Source organism: Filicampus tigris, chromosome 2 (genome assembly GCF_054856515.1).
Source record: "Filicampus tigris isolate MCC_2025a chromosome 2, RoL_Ftig_1.0, whole genome shotgun sequence".
Taxonomy (NCBI): Eukaryota; Metazoa; Chordata; class Actinopteri; order Syngnathiformes; family Syngnathidae; genus Filicampus; species Filicampus tigris.
In genome coordinates, this window is record NC_141218.1 from 36,709,645 (window position 1) to 36,723,035 (window position 13,391).

The following is a 13,391-nucleotide window of genomic DNA, read 5'->3' on the forward strand; positions in this document are numbered from 1 at the left end:
GTGAAAACATACAGAGAGGAAGGTAAGAGATGTCAAATGTAGCAAGAAAGTGGGTAAAGCTGTTCATGAAATCCACATTTTACAATTCGGATAATGTGTGACAACTCTAAAATCCGCTGTCTCGGGTCACGGTTGATTTTCATTCATCCCATCTCAGGGCGACGCGTGGAAATCAAAGCGGGCCGACATGGATGCATGGATGAGTGAGAGCTGAACAAGCTCTTCTCTCCGTCTGCTGTCTTTTGTGTCTTAATAAGGTAATGTTTGGACATGGTTCACTGTTTACAGCTGCTTACCAGACTGGGCCATTACACATGGCAACCGACCACGGACACACACACACACACACACGAACACACAAGTCGGTCTTATCCCTCATATGGACAGGAGTCGCACAGGCAGAAATTTAAGAACAAGGTAAACAACACGTTCTTTCTATTCATCTGTCACAGGATGAGTAAAAAGCTTCTGCAACGGACTACTCCAAATGCTTTTAGTAAAACAAGATTAGGTTTTGTGATTCTCTCAACCGACCTCCATAAATGACATGGGCGACTTTTCGTAAGGAGAGCCAAGGTTCAAGGATCCGACTGACACTTCCATCCATCCATTATCCATACCGCTTATCCTCACAAGGGTCGCGGGGCGTGCTGGAGCCTATCCCAGCAGTCTTCGGGCAGTAGGCGGGGGACACCCTGAATTGGTTGCCAGCCAATCGCAGGGCACACAGAGACAAACATCTGCACTCACAATCACACCTAGGCGCAATTTAGAGAGTCCAATCAACTTACCATGCATGTTTTTTGGAATGTGGGAAGGTTTCTGCGGGTACTGCGGTTTCGCACTACCCGGAGAAAACCCACACAGGCACAGGGAGAACATGCAAACTCCATGGATAGTTTGGCAACATTCTCACTTTTATTTCAGAATTCTGACTTTAAAGTGTGACTTTAATATTTGCAGAATTCTCACTTTAAATGGAGAATTCTGAGAATAAAGTCAGAATTCTGACTTTATTCTCAGAATATCCCGCACCGCCCCACCCCCGCCCCTGCTGGCGCTAATCTTCGTCCGAAAAAAAGTGAGAATTCCTGAGAACTCTGAGAACAAAGTCCGGATTCTGACAGTCAGAATTGTCACTTTAAAGTCAGAATTATGAGAATATAGTCTTTAAACTTTAAAGTCAGAATTCCGACTTTAATTGAGAATTCTGAGAATAAAGTCAGGATTCTGAGATAAAAGTGAAACTCTTGCCAAACTTTTTTCCCCACTGGCCCTAATCTTCATTTTCTGTATTTTTATCTCAGAATACTAAACTATACTAAGAATTCTCACTTTGAAGTAAAAAATTGTGAGAATAAAGTCAGAATTCTGACTTTAAAGTGAGAATCGCGAATTATTCTATTTTTCTTCTTCACTGGACCTAATCCTCTTCCGTCCAAAAGCAATACAACACGACGGGCTGTTTTTTTTTACTGTGGTTTTCAAGGCGCGTTGCATCGTGATTTGTAAAAATTGATTGTGAAACTCTTTGATGGGCTCCCAAAAGTCATTCAACCATTTTTGATAGCTTTGTGCACTGGTGATGCTTGAATCGCAAACAATACTCCTATTTAGCCCCTATTTTTATCGTGTTGTGTCTTTTGAGAATTTTCGAGGTGGCGTCGACTTGTGGTTGGAAAAATGATTCTGCGGGAGATTTTGCAGATCAGATTAGGTGACGTTCCAACTGTGCAGAAACAAGGTAGCTGTTTTGTGTCAAAGGAAGTTCAATGACAAGTGAGCGCTGTGTGCAGCTTCACTCTGTTTACACTGAGTGACAGCAGCAGAGCAGTCTGCTACTCTCGACTATGCGTATGTCTTGTCTGTCCTCCCAAATTGTCAAAGCAGGAAGCACGGCGATTAGTGGCGTGGAAATTAGAACAAGGTGTACAGGTGTCCCATCTCCGGCTGCCAGAGGCCTCACTGCTCTGCTCTGTAACTCGTCTGTCATTTTTGCTATTATTGGAGCAGAGTAGCCAAAATTCCTTGGTCATGTGCATGTTGTCTCCCACTCAGGTTTTTTAAACTACTGTAATAGAATGACAGTAACCACTTTTTTTTTTTTGCGCTAATGTATGTTGTTTTGCTAAAAGTAACTCCAAATTTATAAAAGCAAAAGAACACCTAAGGCGAATTCAGTGTCCTAACCTAAAATTTGTCTTGAGCGCCGATTTTCCAAATGATGCAACAGCATTGAGAGTAGGATGTGACAAAAACAGTAAAATCATTTCCTGCTGAGTTTTATTTTTACATAATGTGAAATAGCCTTTTCTTATAAACATATAAACAGCATGGAGGAACATGACTATCTACAATGTCTGTACAATTGTTTGATCAACAAAAACACAACCCCTCTGTCGTTTGTTGTTTCATTTGTTTAGGTTTATCAACCCACCAAAAAAGCTAACCATATTCGACAAATCCCACAAGGGTAGAAGCGATGGGGAACTCAAGGCCTTCAAAAAAAAAAAAAAAAAAAATCAAATTAAAATGTGATCAATGCTTTTTTCCCAAACACCTCCTTCAGCCATGTGCAGATTTGTTTCTGAGCAACACTGAGGCAGCAGTCCTGAAGTGACTACATTCCAACTTTTAGTTGACTGTATGGATGCAATAAGCTTACATGCAGGAGTCCAAAACGTTTTCCTTTCTAGTGCACCTTTTAAACGATCATTGTCAAGCCATTTTAAAAAATGGCAATTTGGGTAGTGATATTTCCAGAGTGGAAATGTGTCACTAGAGAGACCAGTGGGAATCATCTACGCAAAAGAAACTTCCATTTTTTTTCTGATGAATGTTGACCCTCTAAATTAAAAAAACAACACTACAGTGCGTAACATATCCACACACATGAGGCCATGACTATAACACTTTAATGTATTTGTAAACGTCATTTCTAGGTGTAAAGGAATACTGCGGCTTGAATGAGAAAGGGGGATCAGATGCAGCTGGAATATGATCTACAATACTCCAAATTGCGTCATGAATGCAAAAGGAAAGAAATTGGTAAGACAAAAGCTCTCATGATTTGGAGTCACCTTTACAAAGTGCCTGTTTCGCAGTGTATTTATCTTTGGCCCCGCCCCACAGTTGCTTTCAATCGACGACACGCCGTCATTTCCCGAATGAAAAACGAGTCGAATGTCCTAAATGTAGTCGTCGTCCACAGGTTCGCCCGGCGTATCGCAGTGATGAAGGAAGAGGACCACGACTCTCTGAAACACTCCTCTTTTGCTCTGCCGCCGCTCCGAGATCTCCTCCCCGATGGTCTCCATGCAGATGTCGGCCGACAGCTGACCCTTCCGCCTCGGGGCGTAGATGGTGGCTAATGGTGGCACGACACAAGAGAGTAAAAGGCAGGAATTGGGCATCCCGCTTTAAACAGGAGCGATGGCACTCACTGCTCTCGTCGTCCTCGAAGTCATAGCGGGCGTAGTTGTTGGGGTCGGCCGCTCTCAGAGTCCTGAGCCAGGGGAAGTCTGTTATCATGCTGTAGGGGGCGCCGTCCAACAGACCTGAGCATGGCATGGAGCTTAGTTAATGTACATTGACATACATGTCAATGTAGCAGGCGCAATTATCGCAGTTTCGTGACAATCCTATGCACCCAGACGACCGGCACGCTACATTGTGTCGGCATCGTCATCCTCCCATCCATTGTCTACGCTGCTCGTCGTCATTATAGTTGCGGGTCAGGCCCGAGCCAAAATAATTGACGTTGGATAATTTCCCGCAGCACAGCTGATGAGCTCTCACTGGTGGTCTTTTACAGAACAAAATCTTTCACTTTGTTTTCAACATCTATTGCTTGAAAATCAGCTTGTGGAACAAAAAAAAAAACAACAACGTGTACATTCCTATTGTTATCCTATTAAAAGGCACGCGCACAGGTGTTGTGTGTGTTAATTGAAAAGCACTCATTTGCATTGGCATGTTTGAAGACAAAGTCAAACAATATATTGAGACTATTAGACACTCCACAGATGCGAAAGATCCAGGTGCTCTGTCTTATGTATGTTTGCAATACGATATTCTGTCGTTTTGCCACCGATTGTACGTTTCCTCCCAATGGTGATTATTGTCTGTTTGCTGAATAAATATTCATGAAAAAAGCCTCTAGATTGCTTTTTCTGTCTTTTTGCTCTCGCTAGAAATGATATCCTTTGCACATGCTCCTGTATTTCAGATTTTGTGTTGAGGCCCATTTTTATGCATGTTACCATTCACTAAGACTGTATAACTCAATTGTATTTGTTTATATATACTGTTCTGTGACTTCCATAAAATCCTAATATTTGTTATTTCTTTTCTTTAGCTCAGCACAAGAAATGAACGCTTTCTGACACATCAGTTAAGGAGTCCGACCATCATTCAGCCGGGGACGTTCCAGGCAGTGCTGTCCTAGACTTTCTTTCAAACTTTATCGGGTTTGGTGGCTCGCCCCCAAAACACTTCTCAGTATTTAAGTTTGCCGACCCCCCGCACTAGACCAAAGTGTACTGAAGTTGTGTCCGCGTGCGTTTTACCCTCCAGCGTATAAATGTCTCGGCCCCAGGGGTAATTCGGATACTTCTTCACATCCTCTTCTGTCCTGGTGGCCTCTGGGAAGAACTCGTACTTGATTAACTCCCTGCAAAACAGATGCGCAAACGCAGTGAATATTCCGGCTAGTAGGAAGCAATGAATGAAATTCAGGAGACGCATTTGTGAGTGGACGTACAGTACAGTTGTGGGCAGACCTTTACAAACATTCACCAGTTCTTTTTTACTATGGAATGTGTTGCGTACATTTGAAGCTACTTTGTAACATGAACACAGCTTCAAAAATACATTCCTCAAAATTCCGTTTCTCATGGAAGGACTTGTCCAACCTGGAGGCCGCAACTTGGAGCTCTGCTCACGCGATCACAAAGACTTGACAATTGGGGGTTTCCATTATGACAATATTGCGTGACAAGAGGCAGTTCACATTTTTATAGGTGGCTATAGTTAATGTCAGACAACTGCAGCCGCGGCAACATCAAAGCCCGTGACACTTTCGAAACTTTTGGCTGGATTTAGACTGCAGGTCCAAGTTCACAATTCATATTCACATGTGATCATGTTGATTGTTTTTTTTCTACATTTGTTAGAGGTTCCATGTGACCTGTTAACCGTGCGTTTTTTAAATGTCATGCCATGATACATATCTGAAATTGTGCCACTTGAGAGGCAAAAAAAAGAGCACCGTTTGACCTGATGCAGTTGAAATCCAGAATTGCTTTCAGAATAAATCAGGGAAACTACTCACTGGCTGATGTTGGCTATGGTGTCCATCCAACTGCGAATGCGGACCTTGTTGCGTATGTTTGGAGGATTGCTGAACTCGTGAACTATAGCAATGTGGTAGGGATAGGGGCCCTGGAACAGCTGACGTTCCAATGCCACAGAGTCAATCTGAAGACAAGTTAGCAAAACAAACTTCAGTTAAGTAACTGACCATAACTGCATAAAAATGGAAGTCAAGTCAAAAATGGGATGTGCCGCACAAGTCAAAGCATGGTATTCTCAGGAATACTGCATTGTTTAGAATAATCTACTCTAGTCATCCATGTTAGGGTGCAGCCATTTTGGCTTTCTACCGCCATCTGCCGTTGACAGAAACTGACGTCAAAGTGCCCCACCGCGGCACCCATTGCAAACGTTACGTGACTAAAGCCACGAAACAGATGAGCCGTGACGTTCGCAAATCAAGTCTTATACTTGTATCTTCTCGTACTTGTCCCTGAAGGAGAAATTGAGGTCCTGAGTGGGGAAATACCTGATGACATTGGCAAGGCACTTTGACGTCAACTTCACTCAACAGCAGATGGCAGTAGAATGTCAAAATGGATGCACTTTTCCATGGATATAAACGGTGGATTCAGTCTTAATCAGAATTCCATGTTTAGACTAGCGGGCCACATAATATGGCAAATACATTTTTGACTGGACTCATACTTTAACAGGTTGAATACACACAGATGTATAAAGTACACAAACGAAGGTAGATAGATGCCCTGACACAAATTTGCGAGTAGCTAAGTAACAATCCCTCCTACCTCCCAAAAAGCTTTCTAATTGCCTATAGTAGGGCTCTTTCCTCCTTATGTTGTGGCTCAGCGTGGCTTGGGAAAATAAATGATGTGATTGAAGTGTATGTTATTTGCCTCTAAAACGTATGTCATGTCTTCTTATTAAATCAAAATTTTTGGCCACTTTCATATGTGGTCTTATATTGGATACCTATGGGATTTTTTTTTGCAATGCGACCGCGGTCTGAACCTCCAGGTCGCATACATCCGACGTCAGGAGCCGAAAATGCGTTCCGCGCGGGCGTAGCGATCAGTGCTGACAGCGACTCTGCGGTTGTTTTGAGTAACAGTATTGACTTTGTATTTGACTTTAATTGAATCCCTCTTGAAACATGAAGCATAAAGTGGACATTTATGGCGATAGTAGTTATTCAGCCACGGCTCAGATCAGCTCATGTTTTACGCGCGGTTATGACGTGACGTCGTCTTCAATGAATACCGTATTTCGTCGACCTCCTACCGAATCACTGCACTGTCCAAATACTCTGACACGCTGTACCACATTTACTTCCTTAAACACCAAGTCAAGAGTGACGTCGTCTCTTCTTCTGCGTATGCGGGTCACTTTCGGGATGCATTATGTTCACACATGGAAGATGTCATAGTAGATTTATGTAAATTTAGGATGTAATATGAACGCTTACATAAAAGAAAATCTGATTTTTTTCCCAAAAGTTTACAATCCTGCGTATAGATAAAAGTGTCTTCCTACAGCCCTGATTTGCAGACGCTGTGCGCAGAGGTTTAGGAGCAGAAGTCCCATTTACATCTTCATTTCAGATGTCAAAAAGTGTTTGCGGCTCCCAGTGTTTTCTTTTCCGTGAAATACAAGTCATATTTCGTTTTGGAAAGATTGCAAATGTTCATGCTAACATTCAATGTAAAATCACATTGAGGGGCTAATAGAAAATTAGCATTGAGTTCCGGGAGTGGTATTCCTTCAGATATTGAATATTCACACACAAACGCTGTATTAACAGCAATACTCAAAGCTATATACTCTTCCCAATATGTGAAAAAAACCCTCCTTCCTCTGGAAGAAGATGTTGCCAAAGCAAAACTTTTTTCACACTAGACAGAGCTTTGGCCCGATCGCCAAAAACATCAAATACAGTAGATGATTTTTTTTCAGTGGCTAATAAAACCAAAACCCCAAAACAACAACAAATAAATCAGCTCATTAGTGACTCCAAAGAATCTATTCTGTGGTAAGACTGTGCACCCAAGGCACAGTGCATAACGACTTTGGCCTTTGAGAGAGCGCAGCATACCGACCTGGTGCATGGGCCGCATGTAGATGATGCGGTTGCGCTCGGGAGGCATTCTCAGAATCTGATCCAGGACCTGTTCCATGTTCAGCTTCTTACATTGTGCATAGTCGAACCTGTTCACGATGGGAGCGCTCTCCACTTGCAGCTGCTTCAACACTCGACATCGGGTAGCTTTACTCATGGGAAAGGGCGGTGGGGACAAGAGGCCAAAGGAAACTTGGGTTAGTGAACGCCAAAAGCAGACAAATATAACAGATGCAGTCAGAGGGGCACAATAATGGAGAGAAGTATTCATGACATGCAAAATGAAGCGCGTTGTTTCGCAGTATTGGAGCAAGTCAAACCCTCGCAAGAGTTGTTGTTGTTGTCGAATAAACATCACATCCGTGCGTGTGCAGTACCATGAATGAACATCATCTTGGGGCAATCTTTAAGGGCCAGGTCGGTGATGCCGCAGTTGGTCAGAGTAATGCCCACCAGGTTCTTACTCTTAAGGGTCAACACCTGAAAGAGTTGAGAGAACACTTTGTTTTGGTCATTTGCTTGCCAACATTATGCTGACAGAGCAATTACCACCTGACTTGTCGGGAAACCTTTTGGCGGAAGAGGAAACTAATGATTAAGGCCATACATATATGGACATGGAAAGCCTTTAAGTTGGATAAAGATAACTGAATAGATTTGTATTTGGAATTTCACTTATGTTGAACTTTTCAGAACCGCAAAAGATGTTGTGCGCATGGCCGGGGCCATTTGCAAATAATCTTTTAAGTCAGCTGAAAAGAACCTAAACATACTGCTTTGAGCACACTTCAACCAAAGTCAAGGAGGTTTGACTAAAACTTCAAGTCAAGACCAGATTCTGTGTCAAATGTGACACCTAGTGGTGCAATATGGGATCATTTTGGCCAGTACCTTCACTGTTCAAACAAGAGTGTTTTCTTTCTTTTTTTTTTTTTACATTTCATTAATATATCATTACTCTGTATCTGGCCCTTTTTGTTTACATGGCAACGCACGGTGAACTGATGAAAAATGTCTGTTGCTACTACAGATTGATTTATATAAATGACAATATTGTGGAACACAAACAGAGAACATTTATTTCAGCAGTGAAATAGTATTTGCCCTCTTCATAAATTCTTATCTTTTTCTGCAGTTTCCCCACTTTCAAGGTTAAGATCATTAAACTAAATACTTATTAGACACACATGACTCAAGTAAACATAAAATGCATTTTTTTAAATGGTGATTTTATTCATTAAGAGAAAAATATTCAAAGCTACCTGGCCCTGTGTGAAATAGTCCTGACACCCCTAAAACCGATTAGCTGGTCGAGTCACCCTCAGTGACAACAACCGAAATGAAGCGTTTTGAGTCGTTCACATCTCTGCGGAGATATTCTGGCCCACTTTTCCTTGCAAAATTTCTTTTAATTTAGCAACACTGGAGGGTTTTTGAGCATGGACAACCTTTTTACGGTCACAACAAAACATTTCAATCGGATTCGAGCCCATTGACTAAGGCCAATCCAAAACCTTCTTTGTTTGGGGGGCATTCAGAAATGGGTTGTCTTCCATCGTTGCCGTGATGCAGAACCCAAATTAGCTTCAGCTTGTGGGCACACACTAATGGCCTGCCTATTCCCTGAGGATTTGCTGGTAAAGTGCAGAATTCGTGGTTCCAGCAATCACAGCAAGACGTCCAGGTCCTGAATTGGGGAAGTAGTCCCACATTATCACATGACCGCCACTGTTTGACGTTTGTTGGTAGGATTTTTTTTCTGAAATACTCTTACACTTCCGCAAGATGCAAGAAGACACACACTTTTCAAGAAAGTCAACTTGTCTCATCAATCCGTAGGATAATCTCTGAAAAATCTTGCAAATCAATCAGATGTTTTTTGGTTAGTTTTTTTTGTAAAAGACGAGCCTTTATGTTCTTTTTGGTCAGCAGTGGTTTTTGCCTTGGAACTCTGCCACAAAGGTCACATCCAGTCTCTTCGTCAGTGTTGAGTCATGAACACTGTGACCTTCACTGAGGTGAGGGAGGCCTGCAGTTCTTTGGATGGTTTCCTGGGTTCCTCTGTGACCTCCTGGATGAGTGGTCGCTGTGTTCTTGAATGGGTAATTTATGCAGGCCAGCCGTTCACCGCTGTTGCATGTTTTCCTCATTTGAGGCTAATGCTTCTCAGCGTGATTCGTTAAAGACGTCAATTATTTCATTTCTCATCTATTTTTGAATTTCTGTGGATCATGGCATTTGTGGATCAGCCGTGATTGGTCGTCGTGAGCAGTTGTGATGTCATTTTCAGTCGACAGAAGTGACAAAATGGCCGCCCCCAGAGATGGCTATAATTTATATTCTTAAAAAAATATAACTTTTGTTTATAACGTTCGCTGTCACACTGCTTTTCCAACACAGTGTATGGCTCTTCTTCGCTTTTAGAATATGAGCCTCTTACTCGGAGCCTCTGTTGCGGATGCTGCGCTCTGCTGGACACTATTACTCTATGACAGTGTTCCCTAAACACAAGTTAGGGCAGATAGATTTAAATAACTAAATAAATAAACATTTTGAAGCATATCCTGCCCGATTGGGAATATATGTCAGAAAGTGCAGCAACCACCAAGGAGGTTGATATTTTATGCAGCGCTGCCACCTGCTGTTGACTGAAATTGAAGTCCAAGTGCCCACAGGCTTGTCTTGCAAATGTCATGTGACCAAAACGGGAAAAACAGCTGAGCCATAACATCGCAAGGCGAGCCCGCGGGCACTTTGGTGTCAATTTCAATCACCAGCAGGTGGCAGTGCTGCATAAAATGTCAGCTCCCTGGATGGCTGAAAATGGGTGGCTTAGTCCATATTCTTCTTTCACCAATGCAATATTAATCAGAATACCGTGTTTAGACTAGTGGGGTCACATAGAACATATTATTGCAAGGAAAATGTTTGACTTGATGTCCACTCTAATATCTTTCTGTGCTGATTTTAGTCACTTCTTTTATTTAGTTCTTCAAATTTTCATAAAATGTTGACATACTCTCTCGGTCACAGGTGTCAAATTCAAGGCCTGGGGCCAGAGCTGGCCTGCCATATCATTTTATGTGGCCCGCACAGGCAAATTATGTGCGGCCCCTTCATGTTTTCTTGCTAAAATACTGCAATTGCAAATTGTCTTTGCTCTTGGTAATATTGAGATACTGCAAGAATTTCGCTATCAATCCCCATTTTAAAACAAATTGAAAAATAGTTGAACAATATCTTTTACTTAATAAAGGCGATCATACAATTACAGTGTACATGCGTTCACAGTCTGTATGGCCCTCGTAGAGAAACCGTAACTACAATGTGGCCTGCGACAAAAATGTAACCTCCGCTCTAGGTTCTTTGACAATACTTTACTAAAACCTTCTCCACATACAGTGGCTTGCAAAAGTACACTTGTACCAGTAGCACCCCTTGAACTTTCAAATTACAACCACAATGTAATGTAATACAATGTATTTCATTGGCATTTCATTTGATAGACTAAACCAAGGTTGCGCATAATTGTGAAGTGTAAAGAAAAAGATAAAAAATAAAATAAAATAAAAACTAATTACTGTATGACTGTTTGTGGAAGGCTTCAAGAGGGAACATACTTTTCCACTGGACGGTATACATTCTTTTCTTCTTATCACTGAGAAAGCTGTGAAAAATCCGCTTTCCTTGTTGTCCTCACAAATTGCAAGTATGATGATGGCAATGTCTCATCCGAGCAGACACTAGGGACAGCTCACCTCTGGTGCCAATCAAGCCATGGGGCATTGGAACAGAAACTAACAAAGGTTGTGATAGTATGCCTTTATGACAGAGTTCCTTTCCTAAGGCAACGACTTAATCTGGATTTGTGAGCAAGCATGAATATGCTGTCATCCATCACTAACCTACACTAGGTCATAAAAAGATTCATGTGAAAATCGCCCCATAAATGTACAAACTGCGGACCATTCGTAACTCCGAATATCGGTACTGCCATAAACTGAGGAATCTCCCGCACTGTCATTGTGAACACACGCAAGCAAAAGTGGAGTGTGTACTGTCTGTGTGTTTACCTGTACGTGGTCGTCCTCAGTCACCGGGTCTGAAGTACTTGTTGATTTGTCAGCCATTCTTCTTCTTCTCGGTGCTACCCGAGGCCTGCTTCTTGGAAGATCTACTCGTGCATAAAAACAGGGTGTTAAGAAAAGGAACATTCACCTAAGCAACATGACCCCAAATCCTATCAGCCATCTTAAGTCACTTAAGACTGTTGGCTTTTGACATAGTGTTTGAAAAATCTCGGTGGAAAATGTATTCCCTTCAGAAGTGACCTCAGATTATCTTGATCGAGCTTTTTCAATTATTCGTATCATTACCTGTCTCGGGCATCAGGGATACAGAGGACATACGAGTGCAGGACCGGGTCAAAGGTCGTCTGGGGACGGAGGAGTTCTCATCATTGGCCAGAGTTCGCTTACAACTTGAACGCTGAGCGACAGCCGTCCGTCTGTGTCTCTGACCAGCTGGTTGTTCCGAAGTCATGTTTTCAGCAGAACCTCTGGATTCCAGATGTGCTACACTAGCAGTCCCAGAGGTTTGCCGTAATCCAACTTCCCTGGTGCTACTGTCAACAGTATGTGTTCGAGAGTGGTTTTCTGTGCTCCCATTAGTCCTGCCGCTCCCAGTATCTACCCTCTGGCGTCTCGGGGCCGCCCCGGGATCGATCATGCCCACGCATTCGGTCGCCGGCCTTTCTGCTGCCCCGCTCCCGCCGACCCCGGTGCCTTGCACTGTGCCCTGCTGCCCCGATTCCGTGTTAACTCCTTTACTGCTAGTCCTCCGGCTGTTCTCGGATGCAGCCTTCATGTCAGCTTTGATCTGTTCACTGGTCACCTGACAGCTCTTTTCACAGCGGCCCTCTGACGCAGGAGGCTTCGCCTGATCCCCAGAGGTCGACACTGATGCAGGCACGTTATTGGTCCGCCGCAGAGGAGTCTTTCCTTTACCTGGAAACGCACAGATACATTAAGATTTTGGTAGACTAACTGACACAATTTCATGATCAAAGCAATTACCTGATTCTGCAAACTCTAAGTTGCTCCAGAGAATCACAAGCCACATTATTTTCATTTTACAAAACTGAGCCCAAGAACAGAAGAGCTCGGTCCCGTTCCCTAACCTAGTTGATGGTAGTGAACAAGTTACGGTTGAATTGAAAGCTCCGCTTCTAACTATGGAAAAATTGTTCTTTTTAGTTTAAAATGTCTTTTCTAAACTAGAATCCCACATCGCATTTAGGCCAAAGGTAGAATCCTGGTCAGTTAGTGCGTCTTTTGCTGCTGTTAATAGTAAATCCTTGTTGTGGCAACCGCCGCACGCTAAAGAAGATGGTGGTAATGCATCATTTGCCAACCAGCGAAAGAAAGTAGAAAAAAATGGAAAAAGTAACAAATAGGAAGAAATAGTAGAAGAAAAAATAGTAAAAGAAAAAAGTAGTCATGGCAACTAATGGGTGACTTATGGCGTGAGTTTGCTGTTGCTGCCACCGATAGTTTAGCATGCTACATTAGCCACACCAAGGATCACATATTTACAGGATTATGTACTGTAATATACAGGATGGGGACAGCGCTTACTAAAGTACTAAATGATATAAGATTGAACACTGACATATCTAGTCTTTGATACAGTATCATAATATACAGTTGGACAGGTTGGAAACTTGGGTAGGACTAAACGGAGCATTCCTAAAATGGTTCAGGTTCTACTTGGACGAAAGATGTTATTTTGTGACCGGTGACAGTATTAAATCTGATTAAATGGCCATGAAACGTGAGGTCGCTCAAGGGTCAGTCCTTGGATCCTCTTTGTTCAGCCGGTCGATGATACTCTTGGGTCAAATTCTTCAGAACGCCAATGTTGGCTATCATGACTATGCGAC

At 42.6% G+C, this 13,391-nt stretch overlaps 1 protein-coding gene across 2 annotated transcripts in view; it reads right to left on the reverse strand.

The window, feature by feature from the left end:
* Positions 1-2,266: 2,266 nt before the first annotated feature.
* Positions 2,267-13,391, reverse strand: part of fbxo38 (F-box protein 38) — a 28,034-nt gene continuing 16,909 nt past the window's right edge. For both annotated transcript variants that reach the window (XM_086023962.1, XM_086023963.1), the window contains exons 14-21: positions 11,827-12,456; positions 11,524-11,624; positions 7,828-7,930; positions 7,431-7,597; positions 5,333-5,478; positions 4,569-4,672; positions 3,444-3,557; positions 2,267-3,367 (exon numbers count right to left, since the gene is read on the reverse strand). In XM_086023962.1, coding sequence (XP_085880088.1) covers positions 3,189-3,367; positions 3,444-3,557; positions 4,569-4,672; positions 5,333-5,478; positions 7,431-7,597; positions 7,828-7,930; positions 11,524-11,624; positions 11,827-12,456 — 1,544 coding nt within the window. In that variant the 3' untranslated portion in view covers positions 2,267-3,188. The remainder of the gene's footprint in view (positions 3,368-3,443; positions 3,558-4,568; positions 4,673-5,332; positions 5,479-7,430; positions 7,598-7,827; positions 7,931-11,523; positions 11,625-11,826; positions 12,457-13,391) is intronic.